Raw genomic sequence first — 23,337 nt, forward strand, 5'->3', positions numbered from 1 at the left:
TGAAAATTATAGTTAAGTATTTAACGGCAGATACTGCCTGGTATTAATAAATATATTTTAATTTTTATTCTGTGTTACTTCCTTTCCTTCCTGATCCTAGAAAAATGAGAGTTTTTATACAAGGTGTCTCACTATTGGTATACTAAGCGCGAAGGGACTTGTAGTTTTGCATACACTGAACACGTAAAAAATACTTAAACAACAAAATTACGTCAAAAATTGTTTGCTAAATTTTTCCTGAAAATCCATGTTTTCTGCTGTAGCTTCGCGCAGCCAGCATATACCGCTTCGCTAATGTGAGCATTTTGTCTATGAAAACATAATCTTAAACGATAGCTCACGTGCTGGTGGCAAAGTTGGGCGGGTTGCTTGTTATGGGTGTACTCATAGAGTTTTAAGAATTCATATAGTTGAATATAAAATCCGGACGCATTTTTTTTTCAACTACATTTTTTTTTGTATTTTTATCAAACTCAGCGTATGCAAAACTATAACCTCCTTTTAGCTTAGTATACCAACAGTGGGACACCCTGTATAATTATAATATAGGAATTACTGGCATTATGAACAATCCATCGTACTAAATACAATTTATTTTGTTTCTCTGATTACTTTTCAAAGATTTTGTACTCGAACGATTGTTTTTATACGCTTTTAGCTCTATCTAACCCTTCCTTCCGATTCTTTTAGGACAGATTTAATTTTATTATGGAGCGATAACAATATTTGATGAATTAATGTTATCTTAGCGTATTTCCAGTGAGTTTTTTTTAAGTAACAGTAAGTATATTTACTGTTTCTAACTGTGTTTCTCTCGTCACTAAGGAAAATATTGAAAACTATAAATTTATAAAGAATAGAAAAAATTCGATCACGAGGCGGGACTCGAACCCGCATCCTTTCGCGCCATTCGCGCTATTGAAAACTAGCTTCCGTCCGCGTCTCCATCCGCGAGGAAAAATTAAGATTTTTTTGAAGTGAAAACTTCTTTACTCACGTCAGGACACGTGGCCTGATCGAAAAAGCGTAAGACGGATGTTTTTTTTTAGCCCTTATATACCATGCGTAAGACGGATACCATTCCAAAATATCAAACATGCTGAACGTTAATAATCAAGTTTTCACTTCTGCCGGCACTCCCGGAGTGCAACCCGTCTTTTTTTTTATACGTATTTTTCAAGGATAAAAAGTATCCCATTTTATGCCCAGGGTATAATTATACCAAGTTTCATCAAAATCGAAACGTTAGTTTTCACGTGATGCCTGAACATACAGACAAAAAAAATTTTAATCACATATTTGGGTTTGGTAACGATCAGTTACACCCCCTGCTATTAATTTTTTCAATATTTTCAATGTACAGAATTGACCCTTCTATAGATTTATTATGTGTAAATAGATATGACTTCGACTAGGTACATTAGTTAATGTTTAATGAAACTATTACCCAAAAAATGAAATCTAGTAAAAATAAAAAAAACTTTCATAATTAAATAATATTAAATACATATTATGTACATAAATTAATTTGTAAAATATTTGATGAAACAAAGTAATATAATATTATGATTTCTAGAAACAAATTGAAGTTTATTTTAAAACTTGCACTATTTAATTTAGAAAAGTCCTAAGTTCGATTTTACTCTGAATCACAAAACAACTTCTAACGTTCACAAAGTCTTTAACCCCATCAATAAATCATCATCAAATCAAATCAGCACGAATTATACAATGTTGTTATCATTCTAGACCTCATCTAGGGTCACTATTACACGTGTGATTACTATGTATATAAGATGAGTCTCTTGGTCCAAAAGACAAGTACTCCACCGACCTTCCTTGCAAGAACTGGACCACCGAACAGCTATCATGAAGATTGTGGTCCTAGCGGCCCTTATTGGTGAGTTATCTGTATTTTGAATTATATTATTTTCGAATTTTAGAACGTTTGCTTTTGTTTGTGTGATTGTTAAATAGAATTGTAGTTTTGAATTTGAAAATGGAACAGGTTTTATTTATCGAATGTTAAGTTCTGGAATTTTTAATTTGAATAATTCTTATTGCAAAATGCAACTCATTATTCGACTTTTGTAAATTGATATGTTGTATTTTAAATTGGTAAATATGAATTATTAGTTTATTTAAAGAAAATAATTATAACTTTAATTACTCAACAATTGTATCATAATATGAAAAAGTTCAATTTCCTTGAAGATTTTTTTTCGAGTTACGTTAAACGGGACGCATATAGGTACATAAGTATTTTTTTAGGTTTTATTCTAGACTTTTTTTTTATAATTATTTACGTGAAAGCATGTACTTATGTACCTAATTGTTTGGAAGAAGTTCGAATGTTAAATTTTAGAGCTTATTAATATTTTTTTTATTTGTTTTGTACTATGTAATGGAAAATATGACTACAAACTACAAAGCAAATATATAACCTAGCAATCAACAAACGTTCATACTACTTTCATTGCTTTAGTAGTGAAGTACCTATACATTACTTCATCACTACATAGTATACCTACAACAAAGTCGCTTTCTCTGTCCCTAATACCTATGTCCCTATGTATGCTTAAATCTTTAAAACTACGCAACGGATTTTGATGCGGTTTTTTTAATAGATAGAGTGATTCAAGAGGAAGGTTTTAGTGTATAATTTATTATGTTTTAGACAAAGCGGGCGAAGCCGCGGGCGGAAAGCTAGTGGAGAATAAAAAAAAGTAATTTATAAGAGGGGACATATTTTATAGTTTCAATTAATGTTTGATTGTAGGATTATTCTTAATAGTCCGGGATACATCGCCCATTTTTGCAAGTGATTACTATCAAGCTAATTTTTCGTGAGTAGCTTTATTTTGATGAGATGCCCAATAATTTCATGTACGAAACTCTCGATTGTGGTAGCTACCAGAGGAAACAAGGATAAAATATTTTGATTTGATGGTTCTCAAATATTAATTACTAACTGAATGTTTTTTTTTGTTCAATCTCAAGATAATTATCTAAATTATTCGAAAAAATATTTGTCCTACAAAATCTATGGTTTGATCAAAGAGTCCCCCTTTCCAATGTGTATCGATAACGAAGTCATCATAAATGATTACTTACCAGCTGATTTTTTTTATTTTCACTTATTTAATACTTATATGTATAATTCAACAGATATATTGTCCTACAAATTGCGTAATAAATATTTGAGAACCGTCAAATCAAAAATTTTTATCCTTGTTACCTCTGTAAGCTACCACAATCGAGAGTTTCGTACATGAAATTATTGGGCATCTCATCAAAATAAAGCTACTCACGAAAAATTAGCTTGATAGTAATCACTTGCAAAAATGGGCGATGTATACCGGACTATAACATTTTATTTTCCATTACAGCGGCCGTATCATCGGGCCGTCTTGTACCCGAACCCAGCGTAGACCCCGCCCAACCACAAGGACCCTGGCAAGTTGGCAAATTGTACAAGTATGATGTCGAATCGCACACCCTTGCTTATATGCCTGAAAGTGCAAGCACTGGCGGATCGTACCGAGCACGCTTCATCATACGAGCCAAGCCCGCTGGAAAATTAGAGGCCAGGCTCGAAAATCCAGAACATGCTCTGGTTCACCAACAATTGAAACGACACGAACCCTTGCCAGAGGAACTCAACTACCAACCGGTCTTCAACTTGGACAAGCCCTTCGAAATCAACGTTGATGGCGGCAGAGTTGTTTCCCTCAGCCTCCCATCGGGCCTGACTCTCGCATACGAAAACTTGCTGAAAGGTCTCATTGGAGCACTTCAAGTTGATCTATCTACCTATCGCAACATTCACTCGTCGTACGACACCTTCGACAATGAGGACAAGCAAGGCCAGTTCAGAAAGATGGAAACTGACGTCACTGGTGATTGCGAAACTTTATACGTTGTGTCGCCAGTTGCTTCTGAATGGAGACGCGAGCTCCCCATGTTTGCAAAGAATGAAGACCCTATTGAAGTAACCAAGAGCAAAAGCTACGGTCACTGCCGCCACCGCGTGGACTACCATTATGGTGTTCCTGAAGGAGCAGAATGGACTGGTACCGCTCATTCCACTAAGGAAGACCAACTTATCAAACGAGCTACTGTTTCCCGTTATCTTATGGGCAAAAATGGTCCGATTTATAAAGCCGAAACAACAAGCACAGTTAATGTCAACCCACACATGTACGGTAAACAACAAGCCGAAGTACACAGCAAGATCAGCGTGCAATTAGTTGGATGGGAAGATGACAATCAACCCGAATGGGAAAAACCTGAAGGTGGTCGGGAAATTATGAATTTGTTGTATTCTTTAACTCCAAAGCAAGTAGCCATTGACGACACATCATCTTCGTCAGAATCTCGGGAGAGCTCAGAATCACGCGTTGAACAGTCCTCAAGAGTGCGCCGTTCCGCAAAACCCAAAAATTCCATCGTTGCTATTAATAAAATCATAATTAAAAAGCGCAGTGAGGAAGATTCGAGCTCCCAAAGTTCAAGCTCTAGCGACTCAGACTCATCTTTTGTCAATGACGATGTTCCCAAAGTTAATGAACCAGCCTACTCTGCCTTGTATATGAATCCTCAACCCCGTGGTGACAAGAAACAAAATCCTATGAATGCACAAAAATTAGTGCAAGAAATGGCGCAACAATTACAAAACCCCAATAACATGCCTAAAGCTGATTTCTTAACTAAATTCAATATTCTGGTCCGCCTTATCTCTTCAATGAGTTACGGTCAACTCACTCAAACGAGTCGCAGTATTGAAATCGGAAAATCCAGCGATGATGTGATGAAAGCTGATATGTGGAGAATATACCGTGACGCAGTTGCACAATCCGGTACGCTGCCCGCTTTCCAATTGATAAGAACATGGATACAAGAGAAGAAAATTGAAAGGGAAGAAGCGGCTGAAGTAGTCGCTGTATTACCAAGGACTCTTCGTTACCCAACCAAGGACGCTATGATACAATTCTTCGACTTGGCTTTAAGCCCAGAAGTTAAAGACCAAATGTTCCTTAACACTACAGCGCTGATTGCCGCGAGCAAATTTATTCACATGGGACAAGTTGATAACAGAACTGCCCATCAATATTACCCGACACATATGTATGGACGTCTGTCAAACCGCCACGACCGCTTCGTCTTAGATACTATTCTACCCCGTCTTAGCGCGGAACTTAAAACAGCGATAGAACAAGAAGATAGCCACAAGGCACAAGTCTTCATTAAGTCTATTGGAATCTTAGGTCACCGTGAAATATTAAATGTGTTCGCACCTTATTTGGAAGGCAAAGTTCCAGCTTCCACATTCCTTAGGACACAGATGGTTGATTCTTTGAGATATTTGGCAAGGGAGAAGGACCGATACGTCCGAGCAGCACTCTATAGCATTCTTAGAAATACAGCCGAACCTTATGAAGTTAGGGTAGCCGCTGTTCAAAATATTTTCATGACTCATCCCACAAGCGCAATGTGGCAAGCTATGGCTGAAATGACCAAGAACGATCCTAGTGTAGAAGTTCGAGCTGTGATTAAATCAGGAATTGAATATGCTGCAGAATTACGCCACCCTAGATACTTTGAACTGTAAGTATTATTTTAAATAAATTAATGTATTATCAAGATCATCATAGTTCCACTTGTTAGTAATTTCTTAATTACTATGTTAGTACATTACATTACTAAATTATTACATTACATTTAAAATCGAATTTCATATTAGTATGATATTAATTTCTAATGAAATATTTATTTTCAGTGCTCGATCTGCTCAAGCTGTGAAGGATATGGTAACAAGCGAAGAATTCGGTGCTGAATATTCAACAAAGGCAATGAGATCATATGACAGAGACGACGATGTCGGCGTTTTGGGCGTCTGGTCCAGCATTGGCGGAGACGACAGCTTACTGCCTAAATCTTCTAGATATTCATGGAACAGTAGAATAAGCGGATGGTTCAAGGAATCAACAGTAAGTTAATCCTACTAATATTAAAAATTCGAAAGTTTGTATCTTTGTTTGTTACTCTCTTACGAAAAACCAATTTGCATGAAATTTGGTATGGATATATTTTGATACCCGAGAAAGGACATAGGCTATATTATTGCGAAATATGTACCACGGGCGAAGCCGGGGCGGACCTCTAGTTCAATATACAAATACTACTAAAAATTTAATGTATTTACAGATCTCCACTACATGGTCGAGTTGGCAACCATTCATTAACTTCTATCGCGAGTTCATTAACAAGGTAACACGTCAAACAAAGTCTCAGGCATCGCATAAATATTCTGCTGATAAAATCTACAACATGTTCAACAATAAATATGAGAACGAGAAACGACAACCTGCAGAAGCTTCATTTTATCTAGATTTAATGAACCAGCAAAGATTATTTGCACTCAGCGAAGAAGACATTAAACAGTGGCCACAACAGTGGAAGAACCTCCTTATGGATTTCAGCAACGGTATGGAAGGCCATTACACTAAAGTCTTGAACAAGAACCAAGTATCAATAATGTTCCCTCTTGCTTCTGGTATGCCTTTCATCTTCAAATATAAACAGCCAGCAGTTATTCATGTTCAAACAAAAACAAATGGCCTGGCTAGTTTCCTTAACAACGGAGACTTCAACAACAAAATGGACCATGAAATTATCCTCACATACGCAGAAAACCACGACGGTAGCGTCGGTTTCTTGGACACGATTTCCAACCAATGGGCCGGTGTCGGTGTTGTAGGAAAGATTCAAGTGAACTTACCTTTCAAAATACAATATGAAATGAAATCAGGAGAATTCAAATTTATCGTATCACCACTTCTACCTGACCAAGATACAAATGTTCTTCACTACAGTATCTGGCCATACAGCGCAAGCCAGAAGAAAGACTCGCTTGTTCCTATTTCTCAAGATCCATCGACTAAACTGATCAACCGAGACAGCAAAACAATCGCAGTAGATTATAAATTTGGCCAACAGATTGGTGTTCAATTCCAGCTTAATGGATACTCATATTCAAATGATTATAGAAATGTTATCAACATGTTCCTTAAGCGCGATCCCCTATCTTATATCGTGGCACCTTTCAACCAAGTTGATCTTGCCCAAACTCACTTTAACTTGCGCTATTTAGGAAAGCAATCTAAATCCAAGAGTATGATAATAACAGCAGCTGTTGGTAAGTAGAAAATTTCATTATTATTACAAATTGCTATTATGGCATTTTCTGATATTTATGACTCATAAAAATATCTTATTTCCAGACACTGTGTACAATCAAAAAGTGGAGGGACAATTACCAGCTGTGGCCGCTGACATTTCGGATACAACACCAAACAGCCCCGCTAGACGAGACGCAATTCTTAAGCAAATCGTCGCTGGCATTAATAAGGCACGTGCTTATGTTTTGGACCTCAGTGCATCCTTCGATGGCGCGCAAAAATTGGAATATGTAATGACATCTGCTATTAGCAGCAGCGAGGTTGATCCTAAAGTACACTTCGCCGTATTCGCTGGCAGAAACTCCGAACAATTCGGCAACTGGCAAATAAACACGGTCGGAAAATTGAACAGACCCATTTCAACCACCTTCAATTACGCTGAAGCCCTTAAGCAGGAGTTCAAGATGCCTTTTGAAGCTGACATTCGTTACGGACCTAAAGAAAATATTCATATCCAGGCCACCGCTGAACGATCTGCGAAATACTTGGAAGAGCTGCAAAGATATTATCTTTCCCAACAGTGCCTTGAAGAAATTGCGAGCAACAACTATTACCAACCAGCTTGCCACGAGATGCTTATAAGGGCGCAAACTCCAGATACCTACAGATTCTCAGTATCTTACAATGTCAACCCAACAGTCAGAAATGCCGCTTATCAAGTATACAGAATTGTTAAGAGTTTAGCACTCTGGCAAGTTGAAGACAACCCTCTGAAGCCATCACCTGAGGGAAAACTTGAATTAATGTTCGACCTTTCGTACCTGACAAAAACAATGAACATGGGTGTAAATTCTCGGTATGGTGAGCTGAGAATTAAGAACATCGCTCTCCCCTGGGCTACTTACCCTGTCTTATCTGCCTACGGACCAATGACACCTCTTGAAACGGCCCTTAACCACTTTACCAAGAACCAATACCAACGTAAGTATTTAAAAAATAATAAAATAATTGTTATGTAAAATTTTAATACAACGATATTATTTAAAAAGTTAAGGCAACCGAAAATAAAATATTGGAACTAAATAACAAACGTGAATAAATTCAAAATGTTGTTTTTGTCAAATAAACAACGGTACTTACATACATTCATTTTATTGCAGCTTATTGCTCTGTGGACGGTTCAAGAGTGAGAACCTTCAGCAACCGCAGATACAACTACAGCGTATCCCGCAGCTGGCATGTGGTCTACTCGAGCAAGGCTGATAACTACGACGATTACGTCGTCTTAGTTCGCAGACCAACCCCGAAGACACAAGAAGTGTACATTTCTTACAGGTACTGTATTTCTGTATCGGTTATATGTAAATAAAATAAAATAATTTGTTTTTAAACTTTGCAGAATTTATCAAAAAATGTAGATTCTATTCATCTTGGAAACTAGACATTATTTTCGATAAATTAATAATAATCTGTTACCTCGTCCTCGCAGGGCACAAAATGGCAACGATTTGGAGATTGAAATCAAACCAAGTGCTGAAGGATCCAGTAACTACAACGTTGAAGTAGCAACAAACAGCAAGAAGGTATCGGAAGGCGACTTCACCACTTACTGGGACGAAAAAGATGCTTCCCCTCTTCTCGAATACTTCGTTCAACACGACGGAGTTCTTATGATCTATGTTAAACGCGACCGCCTTAGGATCATGTACGATGCTCAGAGACTCGTAGTTCTGCCGACAGAAGGCCGTGGAAACAGCAGAGGCATCTGTGGATTTATGACCGGCGACCCTCGCGATGACTACATGACTCCTTACGGTCTTGTCGACACACCCGAGCATTTTGCGGCTTCATATGCTTTGAATGATGAAAACAGCGAGCCAAAGACGCAGCAATGGCAGGCACAAGCTAAACAGAGGGCGTACTGGCCACAGAATCGATACACCTCAATCCTACGGTCTGATGCGAGCTGGCAATCAGCTATGCAATCTGACGCCTCCGATGATAAATGGGATGACAGCAATGTGTACGTGTCCAGAAGCTACTTGAAGAAGAAGGGAGCTTGCAAGGTGCAAAAACAAGTCCAGTATTACGAAAACTACGCGGAGATTTGCATCACAACTAAACCTATGCCAGCTTGCCAATCCAACTGTAATGCTGAAGGTTTCAAAATCCAAGCAGCTCAAGTAGTATGCAGACCGAAATTAGACCAACAATTCATCACATACAGGGACCAGATTAGATTAGGACAGAACCCTAAGGTATCTGGTGTACCTCAAGCAAGACAATACAGAGTGCCCTCCACCTGTACTGTACAAGCATAAACTAAACAGATAGATCATAGAAATGGACAAAGTAAAAATGACATGGCATGAAATGGACTGATTCTATATAATTTTATAAATTCGTATAGTATTTTAAACAGTTTGGATATGTATATTATTGTATTTATGCGTAGAAAACGAATATTATTTTGTAAATATTTATTGTTTATGTATTTATCTATTCTTGATTTATATCGCTATAGTATTATTATAAATACCTACCTAGGATAGAAATAAGAAGCAAATATAAAAAAGCAAAAAAAACAGTAATTGTATATTGTAGTAATAATGATATCAAAAAGCCTTAAATATTATACATGTACATTGTACCTACATAATATATTATTTAAGGCTAGTAATGTTTATTGCTAGAGTACTTATAAAATGAATTAAATTATTGCAATAAAGTGATATCATTTGATAATAAAATATAAACAACGTATTTTCTTTCTTACCTCCATTCTATCTCACTTTTTAAACATTTCTTTAACTCTAACTTTGTGTTGCAGACACAAATTTGTAAAAATACAATGAAAAATACACTGAAAATTAAAATTAAAAATATGTATGTAATATCCATAGATTAAGGATTGGTCTCCGCGCGCGCGCTACGACCGCGCCGCGCGCGCGGAGACCAATCCATAATCTAAGGTAATATCATTAAAAAATATACATTTCAATACACTGTATTGTACATACCAAAACACGTACCCTCTACCACAGAGCAAGTAATTTTATGTACTTACCCCACATACTTACCCTGTTCTCAGAAATATAGAATGACATTTTAAAATGGCAACCCCTAAATAGAATAATCAATTATCAACGCGACCTCAAAAACCAGCTGTTTGTCAGTGCGATTTTTGATATACTCTGCTGTTTCTTGATAAGCATTCATGAAGTACATAATAAGATTTGTTTAGTGATTGTGCAGTGATTTTTGTCTGATATGAAAAAGATCGGTTAATAAACAGGATATACTTAAATCTCGTAAATAAAGCCGGATAAAGATTTGCCTTGGAACGTCACCTGTGTTCGGACTGTTCGATTTTTAAATTTAGTGATTTTTGCACACTACACAAATCAGGTACGTGTTTTATGAATTAATAAGTGTTTGTTTTAATGATTAATAAAAGTTCTAGGAAGTTAACAGCTTAAAATGATTGAAAACAACCATCTATAAGACATTACATTTCTAGTATGGCATTAAAATGAATACTGTAAGTGTTTTAGAAGAGTGATTTTACATGTCAGTATTTATTATTTTACAAAATATGGTTTTAGTGGAAAATATTCTTGTTCCTTGATTTGTCATAAATTTTACGATTATGTATTTTCCATTAATTTCGTGGAAAATAATAAAAATGCTCCATATGTAATTCTGTATGGTATGAAATCAAAGCTTTTAATAAATAAATATCTCTTTTAGGATACATTTATTAATATTTTCGAATATTATAAACATTTCTGTACTTACTTACTGATATAATTTATTAAAACATAGAGTACATACTACATAGCAATTACCATAACCCAGCATTCCTAAAGGCGTACTTTAAACTTAATATTATTTATTTTATCTTTGCAGAAATAAAACTAATAATCCCAAGTAAGTTTTATTTGTTTTGTCCTAAACTGAATATTCCAAAATCCAAATACATTGGAATAGAATAAGAATGGAATAGAATTAAATAATTTATTAGGCACACCAAATACCACCACCAAAAAAAAATAACAATATACACTCTTAAAGACTATAAAAATTTTCAAAACTAAGATAGAATAGCACAATATGCAGATACAACCAGTAGGGAAACTTCATACAAACATTCAAAATAGTTCACAGACACAAGCAAGCGTGTTTCAAAGAAAGTAAGGGTATTATGACAATTGACAGATACAAGAATACCCTTACAATTCTTGTAAACACGATGCTTGTGTGCGTGAGCCATTTCGAACATGTTGTATGAAGAAGTGAAGAATATGAAGATTCCCTACTGGTTGTATTTGTAGGTATATATACACACTATAATATACTGTGATAATATGCATGTTTGTGTAGTGACTGTCGACCTAAAAGGTAACGCCACTCAGCATATGCTATGCCGACCACATGTACATAGTTTTATTTCTTTCTTATGTTGTCCATATAATTGTTCCTGTCACAATCAAAATTATCAACATTAAGATTTTAGTTTCCAATTTTTCTTTTTTATTGAGTTTCTTCTAAAAAATTAAAAGAAGCACAACTTTTTGTATAATACATAATTGAATTTTAAATTAATAATGGATATTTTTTTTAATGATAATTAATGTTTCTTTAGCGATTTTGGTAAATTTAAATTTTTGACCCTTTTCAAATTATCAGAGCAAGTTTTCAACAATGAGTAATAACTACAATAATTATCTTGTGTGTTATGGATTTTTGTTACATTTATTAGATCATTAAATTAAATTTAAGTTTGTACATTCATGTTCTTTCTAATTGCTATTAACTAACTATAAGACATCTCTTCTTTTACATTCTTTGTACATATCCGATTTTAGTGTTAGAGATAGACATGAACAAGCAAGTACAATATGAGGATTAATTATAGTATTATTTAATTTTTCCATTAAAATAAATATTTAGCAGTCAGCCAATTTCATATTCTTTACCAATAAGAATAAGGCTAAAACTATATTTAAATCAATTGACGTCTAACTGTTCAGTTATAGTTTCAATAAAATAAACAAATATATCATTTGTCCATAATTGGGACTTGGTTAATATATTTGTGTATCTTTTTTAAAAAGGAAAGAATCAAATGAAATTGCTAAACAATTTCTCATGCATTTCCTTTTAAATCATCCACTCAAAATTCCGAATATTTCGTAGACATTACAGCAAATAATGAGTAATGAGCCACACCCTTTCACCAGGCAAGATTGCAAGTGCGCTAAAGTATTGCGTCAGGCTGCGTCAGCGCCGCGCCTCTAGCATACTGACCTCCCATTGGTCGAACGTGGCCTTGGTCACGTATGCATTATTTTCCGTTTGCTGGTTAAATCTGTGGTTTAACCGAGCTACTGTATTTCCTGTGGTTTTCTTATACGTCGTAATTTACATATTTTCCACATTTTTGTTATTACATATTCCATTCACTACATAGTATAAAACAAAGTCGATATCTCTGTCCCAATACTGTCCACAACGGATTTTGATGCGGATTTTAATCGATAGAGTGATTCTCGAGGAAAATTTTAGTGTATAATTTATTAGTTTTTAGATAAAGCGGGCTAAGCCGCGGGCGGAAAGATAGAATTCCATGATACAGGATTTTTTGATTAGATCCGTGTATAAATGTCACTAGTAAATCAGTGTTGAATACACAATATGATATAGAGTACATAATATTAACATATTTTACCTCGCCTAGTAATTCTCGGTAGAGGTCAGGTTTTCCATTAATTATTATCGTTTGACCAAGCCATTAATAAGGCCGTGCTAACAATTCTTTATGAAGTCAAAAGTAATTTTAGAATATTGTATTTACGTTCATCGCATTTGGGGAAACCGTTTATCCATCTTTGTTCTTCAGAAAATTTCAAGGGTTCAATGACAGTTTAATTGGAGATCCAGACTGATATGCAGATATCCACTTCTGAATTCCTCGTAAATGCAGGCAGCATAAAATCCAAGTGAAGATACTGCTCGAAATGCAGATCTTGGCTCGGTTGCTTCAACCTTATGACTATCTAACGGGCGATTTCTATAGTCGCCATGTTTCAGGGTTTCAGAAGCCTTAATTCCCTTGATTCAATTGTTATTGAGCGTGAAATCGTTCTAATTAAAGAGCGACAAACATCGTCCCCCTTGCGTCACGCTGACCCCATCAAATTAGCGCTACTTGGCGTCATCATCAATCACGCCAGAGTACGCTGTTATCAAATATCATCCTTATCATTTGGGGTTTAAGGTAAATATTGGCATTGTCTGTGACATTGAAACCGCAAAACTCAATTGAGTCCCGCGCAAGAATAATGAAATTTCAAGGCTGTTTTGTGCGTCCCAATGCATGTGACGATGGAACGATATGTAAGTAAATATTGTTTCACTCCAAATTATACGCAAAAGCAAAATGTGGTAAAGAATGGTAAAGAAATAAGTGAAGATACAAAGAAGAAGTAGTTATTAAGGAAAAAAATCTACTGACATTTATAGATACTTATTTGGCAGAATTATCATGTTGTATAAATTTTAGAATGATGTTTAAAATAATTTAATTCGCTTAAAATAAATGTATTTCGACTGTTATTGAATTATTAACTAAACGGGTATTCTGATCTTGTTTCTATATATGTATAATATCATTGTTATTAGAGTCAGCAATTTTAATAGTTTTAAGCCAGACGCTATCCTCTATAAAGATCCAAAGCAGATTATTTGTTTGATGATGTCTAAGATGATGTCGATCGTTCATTTTATGGCTTCAGTCCTAACGTGAAATTGTTGAAATAAAAGTCATTTACACATTATTGTTTAATACTTCATCAGTAAATTAAAATAATTTGGAAAATCCAAAAGTGCACGCCTCATAATTTTTTTTTAATAAATATTTATTAATTATTATTTTTGTTTATTTAATAACAATTAAACCACATCGAATCAGACCCTGAAAAATGAAAGGGTTCTATTCCTGAGCATACTCAAGCGTAAGAGAAAAAAAAAGACTCGATTAGTAAAGTATTTCGGTCGCTATCGTGTTAACAAGAAAAAGGATCCGCACATACAGACACACGGACGTCCAAGACAGAACTTTTTTAAACTGTTTTTTAACTAGTTTAAATAACAAAAATGACATCAAAAATATCATGAACGTTAAAAATAGTGTTTTTTCTTAATATGTGTGTGTATGTATTATCTTACAAGTGCAATGTATGATACATAAAGACATTTTAAGTTTGAAAAATCAGATGTTTTGCGCGAAGTGACAGTAGTACCCACCTCAACGCTTCGCTTATGAGGCGTGCAATATAGTGAAGATCATCTTAGTTCCAAAAATGTGGACATTTACTGGTAAATACTTTATCAGCGTGGTGGTTAATGAGCGTTTTTCTGATAGAAGAAGGATAGGTATAGAAGACCTTAGAAGACCTGCATCTCTGTATTGGAAACATAGAATGAGCATGTAGAAAAGAGCATAACCATAGTAAAAACAAATGTTTTTTTTTTACGCTGCGATAGGGGAGCGCTTGACCACGATCTCGCCTGATGGTAAGCTGAGATGTGGCCTAAGATGGAGCGTGCTTCCCTAGAATGTTCACTCCCCTCTTGAAGAATAATGTTCTTAGAATTTCACCGTTTACTGCCTTGTTAGTATGAAGTCTAATACTTTCCAAGCACTAGCAAACAAACATTTTGCCTCCGATGAGCCGTAAACAGCAGATGTCGATTGTTTACACACACCAGAGGCACTTTCCGTTGATGAAGCAAACACCTTGATTAATGATATCACTTAGATACTAACACAAAGACAGGCAGATAATGAAAAATACATAGGACAACGTAAAATTGTTAGACAGAGAAAATTATGTCTGGAATGCTGACCTTTAATGTAGTTACCATATTGAGAACGTATTTACATAATAGGCAAATCAGCTTTTTGTCTGGTTGTCTGTTTATTTACATGTGCGCATGGAAATGTTTCGTGTTTTGTTCTAGTATACAGACGTAGACACAGTAGACAGATATTACCACACTTCGATTTACAGAGTTTTACGATACGATTATTATTTAGATATATATATTATCAAATCCAATTATTATTGTCAGTTAGGCCGTACAACATTATTAAAATTTAACATTCGAACGTATATAACGTATTTTGAACAATGCCTCAAATCGCAAATTTAATTAGTTTCAAAACATTTAGATTGATAACATCCATTATGATGAAGTCTTAAATTAATCTCAGTCACAGGCAAGACTTATCGTCTACTTGGCCCTGAAGGAAAATGGATCAATTAGACGGGTGCAAATGCACCTGCTTAAATATCGTATAGAGTATAAACCATGAGAAATTTTCGAATTAGTTTCATCCATTACATAGGAATAAGATCTATAGAGAAGGCTTGTGCTTTTTGGCTTCTTTAACTCGTCATTGATGAAATTGCCACAGAAAGCTGCTCGACGAAACACGATAGAGTTTAGTTTGTAATCCTCTGCTCAATTAGGAATCGGGTATCCGACATAAATCAGGTCCCTTTTCCCTGGGAACAATGGGTATACCTAAATATATTGTCTGCTATAAAAAGTTGTTTTTTAAATTTTAGAGCTGCATCTGAAGTATGCTGGCAAATCTGCAAGGGTTTGACCAGTTATAAGAAAACTTTCTGTTCGGTACTGATACCAGAAGTCTGGGTAACTATTGGTAAGTAATTGCTTTTTTTATTGGTTTCTTGCTCATGCAAAAATATCCACACTTATTGCACGCCTCATAAGCGAAGCGTTGAGGTGGGTACTACTGTCACTTCGCGCAAAACATCTGATTTTTCAAACTTAAAATGTCTTTATGTATCATACATTGCACTTGTAAGATAATACATACACACACATATTAAGAAAAAACACTATTTTTAACATTCATGATATTTTTGATGTCATTTTTAGGGTTCCGTAGCCAAAATGGCAAAAACGGAACCCTTATAGTTTCGTCATGTCCGTCTGTCCGTCTGTCCGTCTGTCCGTCTGTCACAGCCGATTTACTCGGAAACTATAAGTACTACAGTGATGAAATTTGATGGGAATATGTGTTGTATGAACCGCTACAAAAATATGACACTAAATAGTAAAAAAAAGAATTGGGGGTGGGGCCCCCCATACATGTAACTGAGGGATGAAATTTTTTTTTTCGATGTACATACCCGTGTGGGGTATCAATGGAAAGGTCTTTTAAAATGATATAAAGTTTTCTAAAAAACATTTTTCTTAAAGTGAACGGTTTTTGAGATATCAGCTCTCAAAGTCGTAAAAAGTATGTCCCCCCCCCTCTATTTTTATAACTACGGGGTATAAAATTCTAAAAAAAATAGAGGTGATGCATGCTAATTAACTCTTTCAACGATTTTTGGTTTGATCAAAGTATCTCTTATAGTTTTTGAGATAGGTTGATTTAACTGTAATTTATTATATTTGCTGCTACGGAACCCTTTGTGCGCGAGCCCGACTCGCACTTGGCCGGTTTTATTGTTATTTAAACTAGTTAAAAAACAGTTTAAAAAAGTTCTGTCTTGGACGTCCGTGTGTCTGTATGTGCGGAGGATTTTCTTGTTAACACGATAGCGACCGAAATACTTTACTAATCGAGTCTTTTTTTTTCTCTTACGCTTGAGTATGCTCAGGAATAGAACCCTTTCATTTTTCAGGGTCTGATTCGATGTGGTTTAATTGTTATTAAATAAACAAAAATAATAATTAATAAATAATTATTAAAAAAAATTATGAGGCGTGCACTTTTGGATTTTCCAAATTATCTCAATCTGTAGGTAGGTAATCAATTATTTTCATATGATATTTATGTTGATATCATCAGAGACTAATCAAAAAATTGTCTAATAATTTCCTACGTAATGATATGTTTTGTATGATTCGTAATGACTTGCATATAAGTAAAATATGCCATCGTACTCACGATTAACGAATTAATCGTTTTTTGTGGGTTTGATAAATAAACACTTTGGAGACTTTGGACTCTACACTTTAAATTCTTTCTTCCCTTTATGTTTGGTTTATTCTAAAATAATAGCAATGCGGCGTTTGGGGTCTTCTCTTGTTAAATCAAATCTTAGAAATTAAGTTACCTATACACATGGACGTATAAAAAAAGACGGACGCCGTATTGCGAACAAACAACGTGAAGCCACCATAGTAAGCTAGCGATCGTGTAAAGACAATAAACACGCACACACTCTCACCATAGTAAGCTAGTCGGCCGCCATTACGTCGTGAACTACCGACTGATTAACTGCGTCACTGTTTCACAAAAAATATTTAAAATGCTGTCTTGCGTGGTTAAATGGTGTCGCAACAGTACAATTTTAAATAACAAAACACGAGGGATTACATTCCACAGGGAAGCAAGCTATTTCTTTTATGTTTTAATGACAAAATTATTACGGCAAAATTTATAGAAAAAAATACAGCCGCCATTGTCAACAGGACAGCTGTTGCCATGGCAACATGGCACACACACATGGATGTTTCGCCGCCATTACTAGGCTTCACTCAATGTTTAGGCGATATACCGTCCGTCTTTTTTTATACGTCCATGCCTATACATATGTTTGTTAACAACTCCACTATTTAAATTTTCAATACAAATCTAAGTACCAATGTATTCTTTTATTATTTATTTATTCATCTTTGACTTACAGAGTACGTAGATTATTACAAAGTCTGACCTAAAAATAAGGTACAATTGGAGACAAACGATACAATATGAACATTAAATAGGTCCACTTCATATTTAGCCATTCATTTTAAATAATTCAAACACTCAAGAAATGAAATCAATACTTGTACAATGTTAGAAATCTAAATACCAACAGGTACCTAGGTTAAATAACAAATTGATCTATTCAAAATTAATAATAAAACTGCATAAAATTTGTTGCAAATGCTACCAAGTAATTGTACTTTAATATCATAATACAATTACGAAGGTAAACCACTTTCACAATATTTGGTTCATGGCTGAAATTAGGAATTGTAATGTATTAAGATTATTTAAAAATTATATATGTACTTACTTATAGTGAAATAGCAGTTTGATACATCAATAAAAACTAATTAGAAATTAGATCAATTAAAATCGAAAAGAAATTAGGTACCCACCTACTTTATCTCTATTACAAAAATTAAATGCAAGAATAATATCTATACCACCAGAATCGTATCGCGTCATTTATTTCATACAAAACATTCATATCTAACACAAAATACTATTAATTATATCTCCAAAAGAGGTAAATTACACTGGTCAACAATGATTTTGTTGCCCTGGATGTGAAAGTGGTTTCGAATAATTTAATGCATATTATATATAAAACTATTAATGGTTTTGGTAGATTGGCTCTAGTTTTTTTTTAATCCTAATTTTCTTATTAGACTCTAAAACGCAGCATGAAATAGAAGGTAAGTATATTTGTTTAACATAATTTATTTATTACAAAGTTTTACTTATTGTTTTGTTTTAGTATTTAATTAATTCAAATGGATATAAAAATAGAGAAAAATCATTAAAACTTATGAAATAGTACAAGGAAATAGATTTTATAAGCTTCTCTTCTTAGTTAATTTTGGGACAATAGCTTTGTTATGGACCATCAGTAATCTGACATCATGTGACAATCCCATATACCCTGATACCTTTATTCCATAATTTTTACATCTTTTTCGATGCGTTCTTCCTGTTTCTCACAGAAATTTCGCAGATTTACTGGATATCTATCCAGGAGACTGTGGGAAAAGTGTAGCTTTATGTTCGTAATTGCTCATAAAATAATGAAGTTTTTTAACAACTGTTGTGCAATTTCTTTATAATTTGGTGTTTTAAATTTACCTTAAATTTACCAGTACTATATCTCTCCATAGTTTATATTCAGCATCAGTTATAAAATTTTGTTAAATTTCCATCTTTTATCAATTTTCGACACGCCCGTCCTGTAGGGCCGTCGGGTATTCTTCTTATACTTCTAGATTCCCTCAAAGGCCTAAATTCTCATATTTATTAATTATTCCTAATTAATTTGCTTTGTCTAATTCTATTAATAAAAACATCAAGGGAATTTCGTATACCTATCCACTTTGCTGACCAAGTGCGACTGGGTTTCTTCAACTCAATACAAACCAAACATTGTTGTTCATAAAAATGATTTTTTTACAGAAATCATTTATTATTCTGATATTCTACAGCCAGTTTTATAGAATAGGGTTATTTCTGAGATAATAAATGTGCAGAAAACGTAATTCGCCAAAAAAATAAACACTTGTTATTAACCCGTATTCTGAAGGGCCGTAAGAAAATTTAATATATTAAAATCCAAATTTAAAAAAAACTAGAGCCAATTAAATAATTTTAATGATTAAATTCGCAAACTGGGTACTTGAATTATATAAATCTGTAGAAATATCCAGGGCAACAAAAAAAAATTGTTTTTTTGTTGAGCTGTGTTATCAATTTGACAGCGTCGCGTGCGCATGCGATGACGTCACGGAGGCGCGTCGGCAGCCAATCAGCAGCCAGTATTTTAGAGGCTCGCCTATCGCTAGTGGTAACTGTCATGGCCGTGGCATTTCTGAGATTAAATGTCAAATCTCAAATTAAATGTTACTAAATAATTGTGATTATGCCGTTTTATTGGTTTTTTTTACTTCAATCTTTAGGATATTTGAATAAAGTTACGAGTTAGTTTTTTTTTGTGCCTAATGTAGTTAAAAAAGGAATCTTAGTAATTATAAGCGAAAAATAATTAACAAGCGTCAGAAACTAGGCAAAACATATATCTGATGCATTAGGTAGGTAATTCACATAATTTACAATATCTATATAACAAAATCTCACAGATCGGCCATATAATATTTTAATCTCAAATAAATAGAAACAAATAAACGCGTATAATATAACTATTCTGTTTTAGGTAGAAAGTACCTATAATTTAAAATGACCTCAATTAATTTATAGCCAAAACGAATCGATTAATACAAATTCAATAAGCTATCTCTATAGTTTGAGTTAGCAACACTGTAGAAGTGTGTTAAATTTTCTTGGTATATAGAGGAATGTTTTGATAAGATTTAAGTGACACAATTTACGTCAGCATTTAAGATTTATTGTTTAGTATAGTTTCCTGTTTCTCTTTGCTTTGTTTTCCTTTAATTATTATTTAGGTCCTAATTATGGCAATAATACAATTATATAGGTCGTCTAGTTTCTCACACTGGAATTAGTCCTGCTTTAAGACGTCAAATTAAACCTCTGGCAGAACTTTTGGCTGGTCAGGTAGTAGTAACATAGATTTGGATTGGCACAATGTATGTATTTAGATTAGTTTCAATTTCGTTTGGTGTACGTGCATGCGTCACGTGCGCATACGCACGTTCGAACACCACGGTTTCTTCGATTCGAAGAATTTCAAATTAAACAAAATTAACTTTTAGTCACAGCTTATGTTTTTGACCTTCTTGTACTTTGTATATTATGAGATGTACTTCAATTTTCATTGGAATAATTAAAGTGATAAAGATCATCATTAAAATAAACATGGACCATAATTAAGATATTGACTTGATATTAAGGAGTTTAAATTCTTTATTAGGTATATCTTTGTATGACACCTTTAATTACAGGTAGTGAACAAAAATATATTTTTACGTGAATCTCTTTAAATTTGTTTCAAAATTATTTAAGACTTACATCATTACCTGGTAGTAATGTGGAAATTATTATACAAAACTAGCAAACCCGGCGAACTCCGTTTCGCCACCAGAGACACCTTTTCTTTGCTATAAACCTCACGGAGCCCGAGACCTTTCCAACCACAGATCACAGAAACTATTCCAACGAATGCAAAATCGTGGAAATCGGTTCGTGCGTTCTGGAGTTATAGCGTCAGGAAGGAAAACCCCACTTATTTTTATATAGTAGATTAATTTTCTTGATAAAGTACTTTTCGTTGTAATTTTAATTTTAACACATTATTTTGTGCTGTATTAATTAATCAAAATGTACATTTCTATAAAATTCTTTCATTCTTTAACATTTGCCAACATTTAACAAAGGAACTGATATATTACTTTAATTATTTGATAAATCAGAAATACTTAACTAAGACATTGTTATTGATCTTTTGACAAAAGTAATTCTTTACTTAAGTGCCATTGTTTGTATTCAATTTTTTTTATAAAGAAGGAGACTTTAATACAAAAGTCAGGTACACATGTTTGGAGTAGTAGTTGTACAATTTTTCGGAAGTATCCATGACTAACTGTGCCCCGCGGTTTCACCCGCATTGCTTCGCTCCTGTTGGTTTTAGCGTGATGATCTATAGCCTTATAGCCTTCCTCGATAAATGAGCTATCTAACACCGAAAGAATTTTTCAAATCGGACCAGTATTTCCTGAGATTAGCGTATAGCGCGTTCAAACATACAAATAAACAAACTCTTCAGCTTTATAATATTCTAGTATAGATTCCAGATTGAGGAGGATGAGGATGATTAAGGAGATGATGTCTCAACTCTCAAAGCAGTATTAATGTCAGTGATGAAAAATGACAGTGTTATATTGATCGTCTAGAGCCATCACTTTTCCGCACTGGAATTTAGAGGAGGCTCCCTAACAATATAATTTCTGGCACTGAGAGACCGGTTAGACCGCTACGGTGCTAGACGCTAACACAGCCGTAATAAAGTTGAATATCGCGGGCGCTCTTTGATCGCGTTCGAGCTCGAAACTAATCTCGTAAGTCTCAATTCTTATTTCGATTATAACTAAAGTAATAATTGATCTAGAGAAAAACTATCTTGGGATTGGATAGTAAACTGTATTTTCTTACTGATAACATTCATTTTAGTCATAAAGTCCAAGTAAATCTAAAAAAAAAATATAATCCTTATAAACCATTTTTGAATAAAAAATGAATAGAGCGAAAATGTTACAATTACGTAACTGTCTTGTACTGTGTACATGGAAAGAAAAATCCCAATAAATCATATACAAAAGTTCCATTTTGATTGTATGTGTTACTGTTTCAGAATATTAATGCAAATTCACATAAAATTTAGGGAGCCTCCTCTTAATACTGCTTTAACTCATCACGATCCGAATGGGGATCGTGATGATTGGTCCTTTTCAATCATTTAGCAACAGACATGTAACTATTGCATCAGATTGTTTATCTATTACGTTACTTTTCTGGAAAAAAATATGGTACCCTTTTTTGGTTAAGAATAAAGATTTCTTGGCAGGATTTTGTCACTTTCAAATTATGTATTTATATACCTTCATTTCCTTCTTTAAAAATTTCGAAAGCATTCCCTTTCTTTGGTTTTACCAGATAGATCTTTAGTTAGAGATAGAGATTTTAGATAGAGATTTATTTATTTTTAATTTATTTATTTTATTTTATTTTTTCTGTTCTTAGTGCACTTTGCCCTGTTTTTAATTACTTTTGCACTGCGTCTCCTTGTCCACCAGGTTGTCTGGAAGAGATCGCTGTCTGAGCGATAAGACCGCCTGTTGTGCTCTTTTATTAACTAATGTATTTTGTCCTTATTTGTACTTTTCTCTGTGGTGCACAATAAAGTATTTTTGTTTGTTTGTTTGTTTGTTTAGATCAATGATCCCTATTTACTATATTATAATATGTACATATGTAATGTTTTTTCCTTGGGAGATTATTTTAATGAAAGAAAATTTTGCTATAACAGTTTGACGTAGATAACGTATTCTTGACCTTCAAATTAAAACTGTTCAAATAAAATTATATAATACTCCATGTATGGATGATTCTGATAATAACTTCATCTGTGTGTATTTGCCTTCTATTTGAGTAGGTACCTACTACTCTATCATATTTAGTTAAAAGGCCTGCCCCAACATATATAAACAGCTGCTTTGTAGACATTGACCTATTCTGACGTGGTAAATCTATGATAAAAATATATACAGTGCATTTAGTTTCTAGACCTTGTTGTTGAATTTGAAATTATCCTGTCTTGATCCTTTGTAATCTCTTTTAGAGGATTATTGTTGAATTAAAGCTAGGTAAAAGTTAAAACAAAGGCGTTTGAGA

The 23,337-nt window shown here is 34.1% G+C and overlaps 2 protein-coding genes across 2 annotated transcripts in view; both read left to right on the forward strand.

Annotated features, from left to right (window-relative positions):
- The first annotated feature begins 1,869 nt into the window (after positions 1-1,869).
- On the forward strand, positions 1,870-9,778 carry LOC149897994 (vitellogenin-like). The gene is made up of 7 exons (XM_090115736.1): positions 1,870-1,900; positions 3,390-5,607; positions 5,780-5,990; positions 6,208-7,198; positions 7,284-8,162; positions 8,342-8,516; positions 8,671-9,778. The coding sequence occupies exons 1-7, from the start codon at positions 1,870-1,872 to the stop codon at positions 9,500-9,502; spliced, it is 5,337 nt and encodes a 1,778-aa protein (XP_089971862.1). The 3' UTR covers positions 9,503-9,778.
- Positions 9,779-10,359: 581 nt separating this feature from the next.
- The window catches only part of LOC149897995 (trehalase-like), a 73,318-nt gene continuing 60,340 nt past the window's right edge, over positions 10,360-23,337 (forward strand). The window contains exon 1 of the mRNA XM_090115885.1: positions 10,360-10,589. The gene's annotated coding sequence lies outside the window, so the exon portion shown is untranslated. The remainder of the gene's footprint in view (positions 10,590-23,337) is intronic.

The sequence above is a fragment of the Colias eurytheme genome, chromosome 24, assembly GCF_061535395.1.
Source record: "Colias eurytheme isolate Ceu_HAF_F1 chromosome 24, ilColEury1 Martin Lab GWU primary, whole genome shotgun sequence".
Taxonomy (NCBI): Eukaryota; Metazoa; Arthropoda; class Insecta; order Lepidoptera; family Pieridae; genus Colias; species Colias eurytheme.

Bases quoted from the DNA above. Each gene is read 5' to 3' on its own strand.
- LOC149897994 (XM_090115736.1), top strand. From the start codon at position 1,870: ATGAAGATTGTGGTCCTAGCGGCCCTTATTG. The intron at 5,991-6,207 runs GTAAGTTAATCC...ATGTATTTACAG, and splicing joins GATGGTTCAAGGAATCAACA to ATCTCCACTACATGGTCGAG. The intron at 7,199-7,283 runs GTAAGTAGAAAA...TCTTATTTCCAG, and splicing joins GATAATAACAGCAGCTGTTG to ACACTGTGTACAATCAAAAA.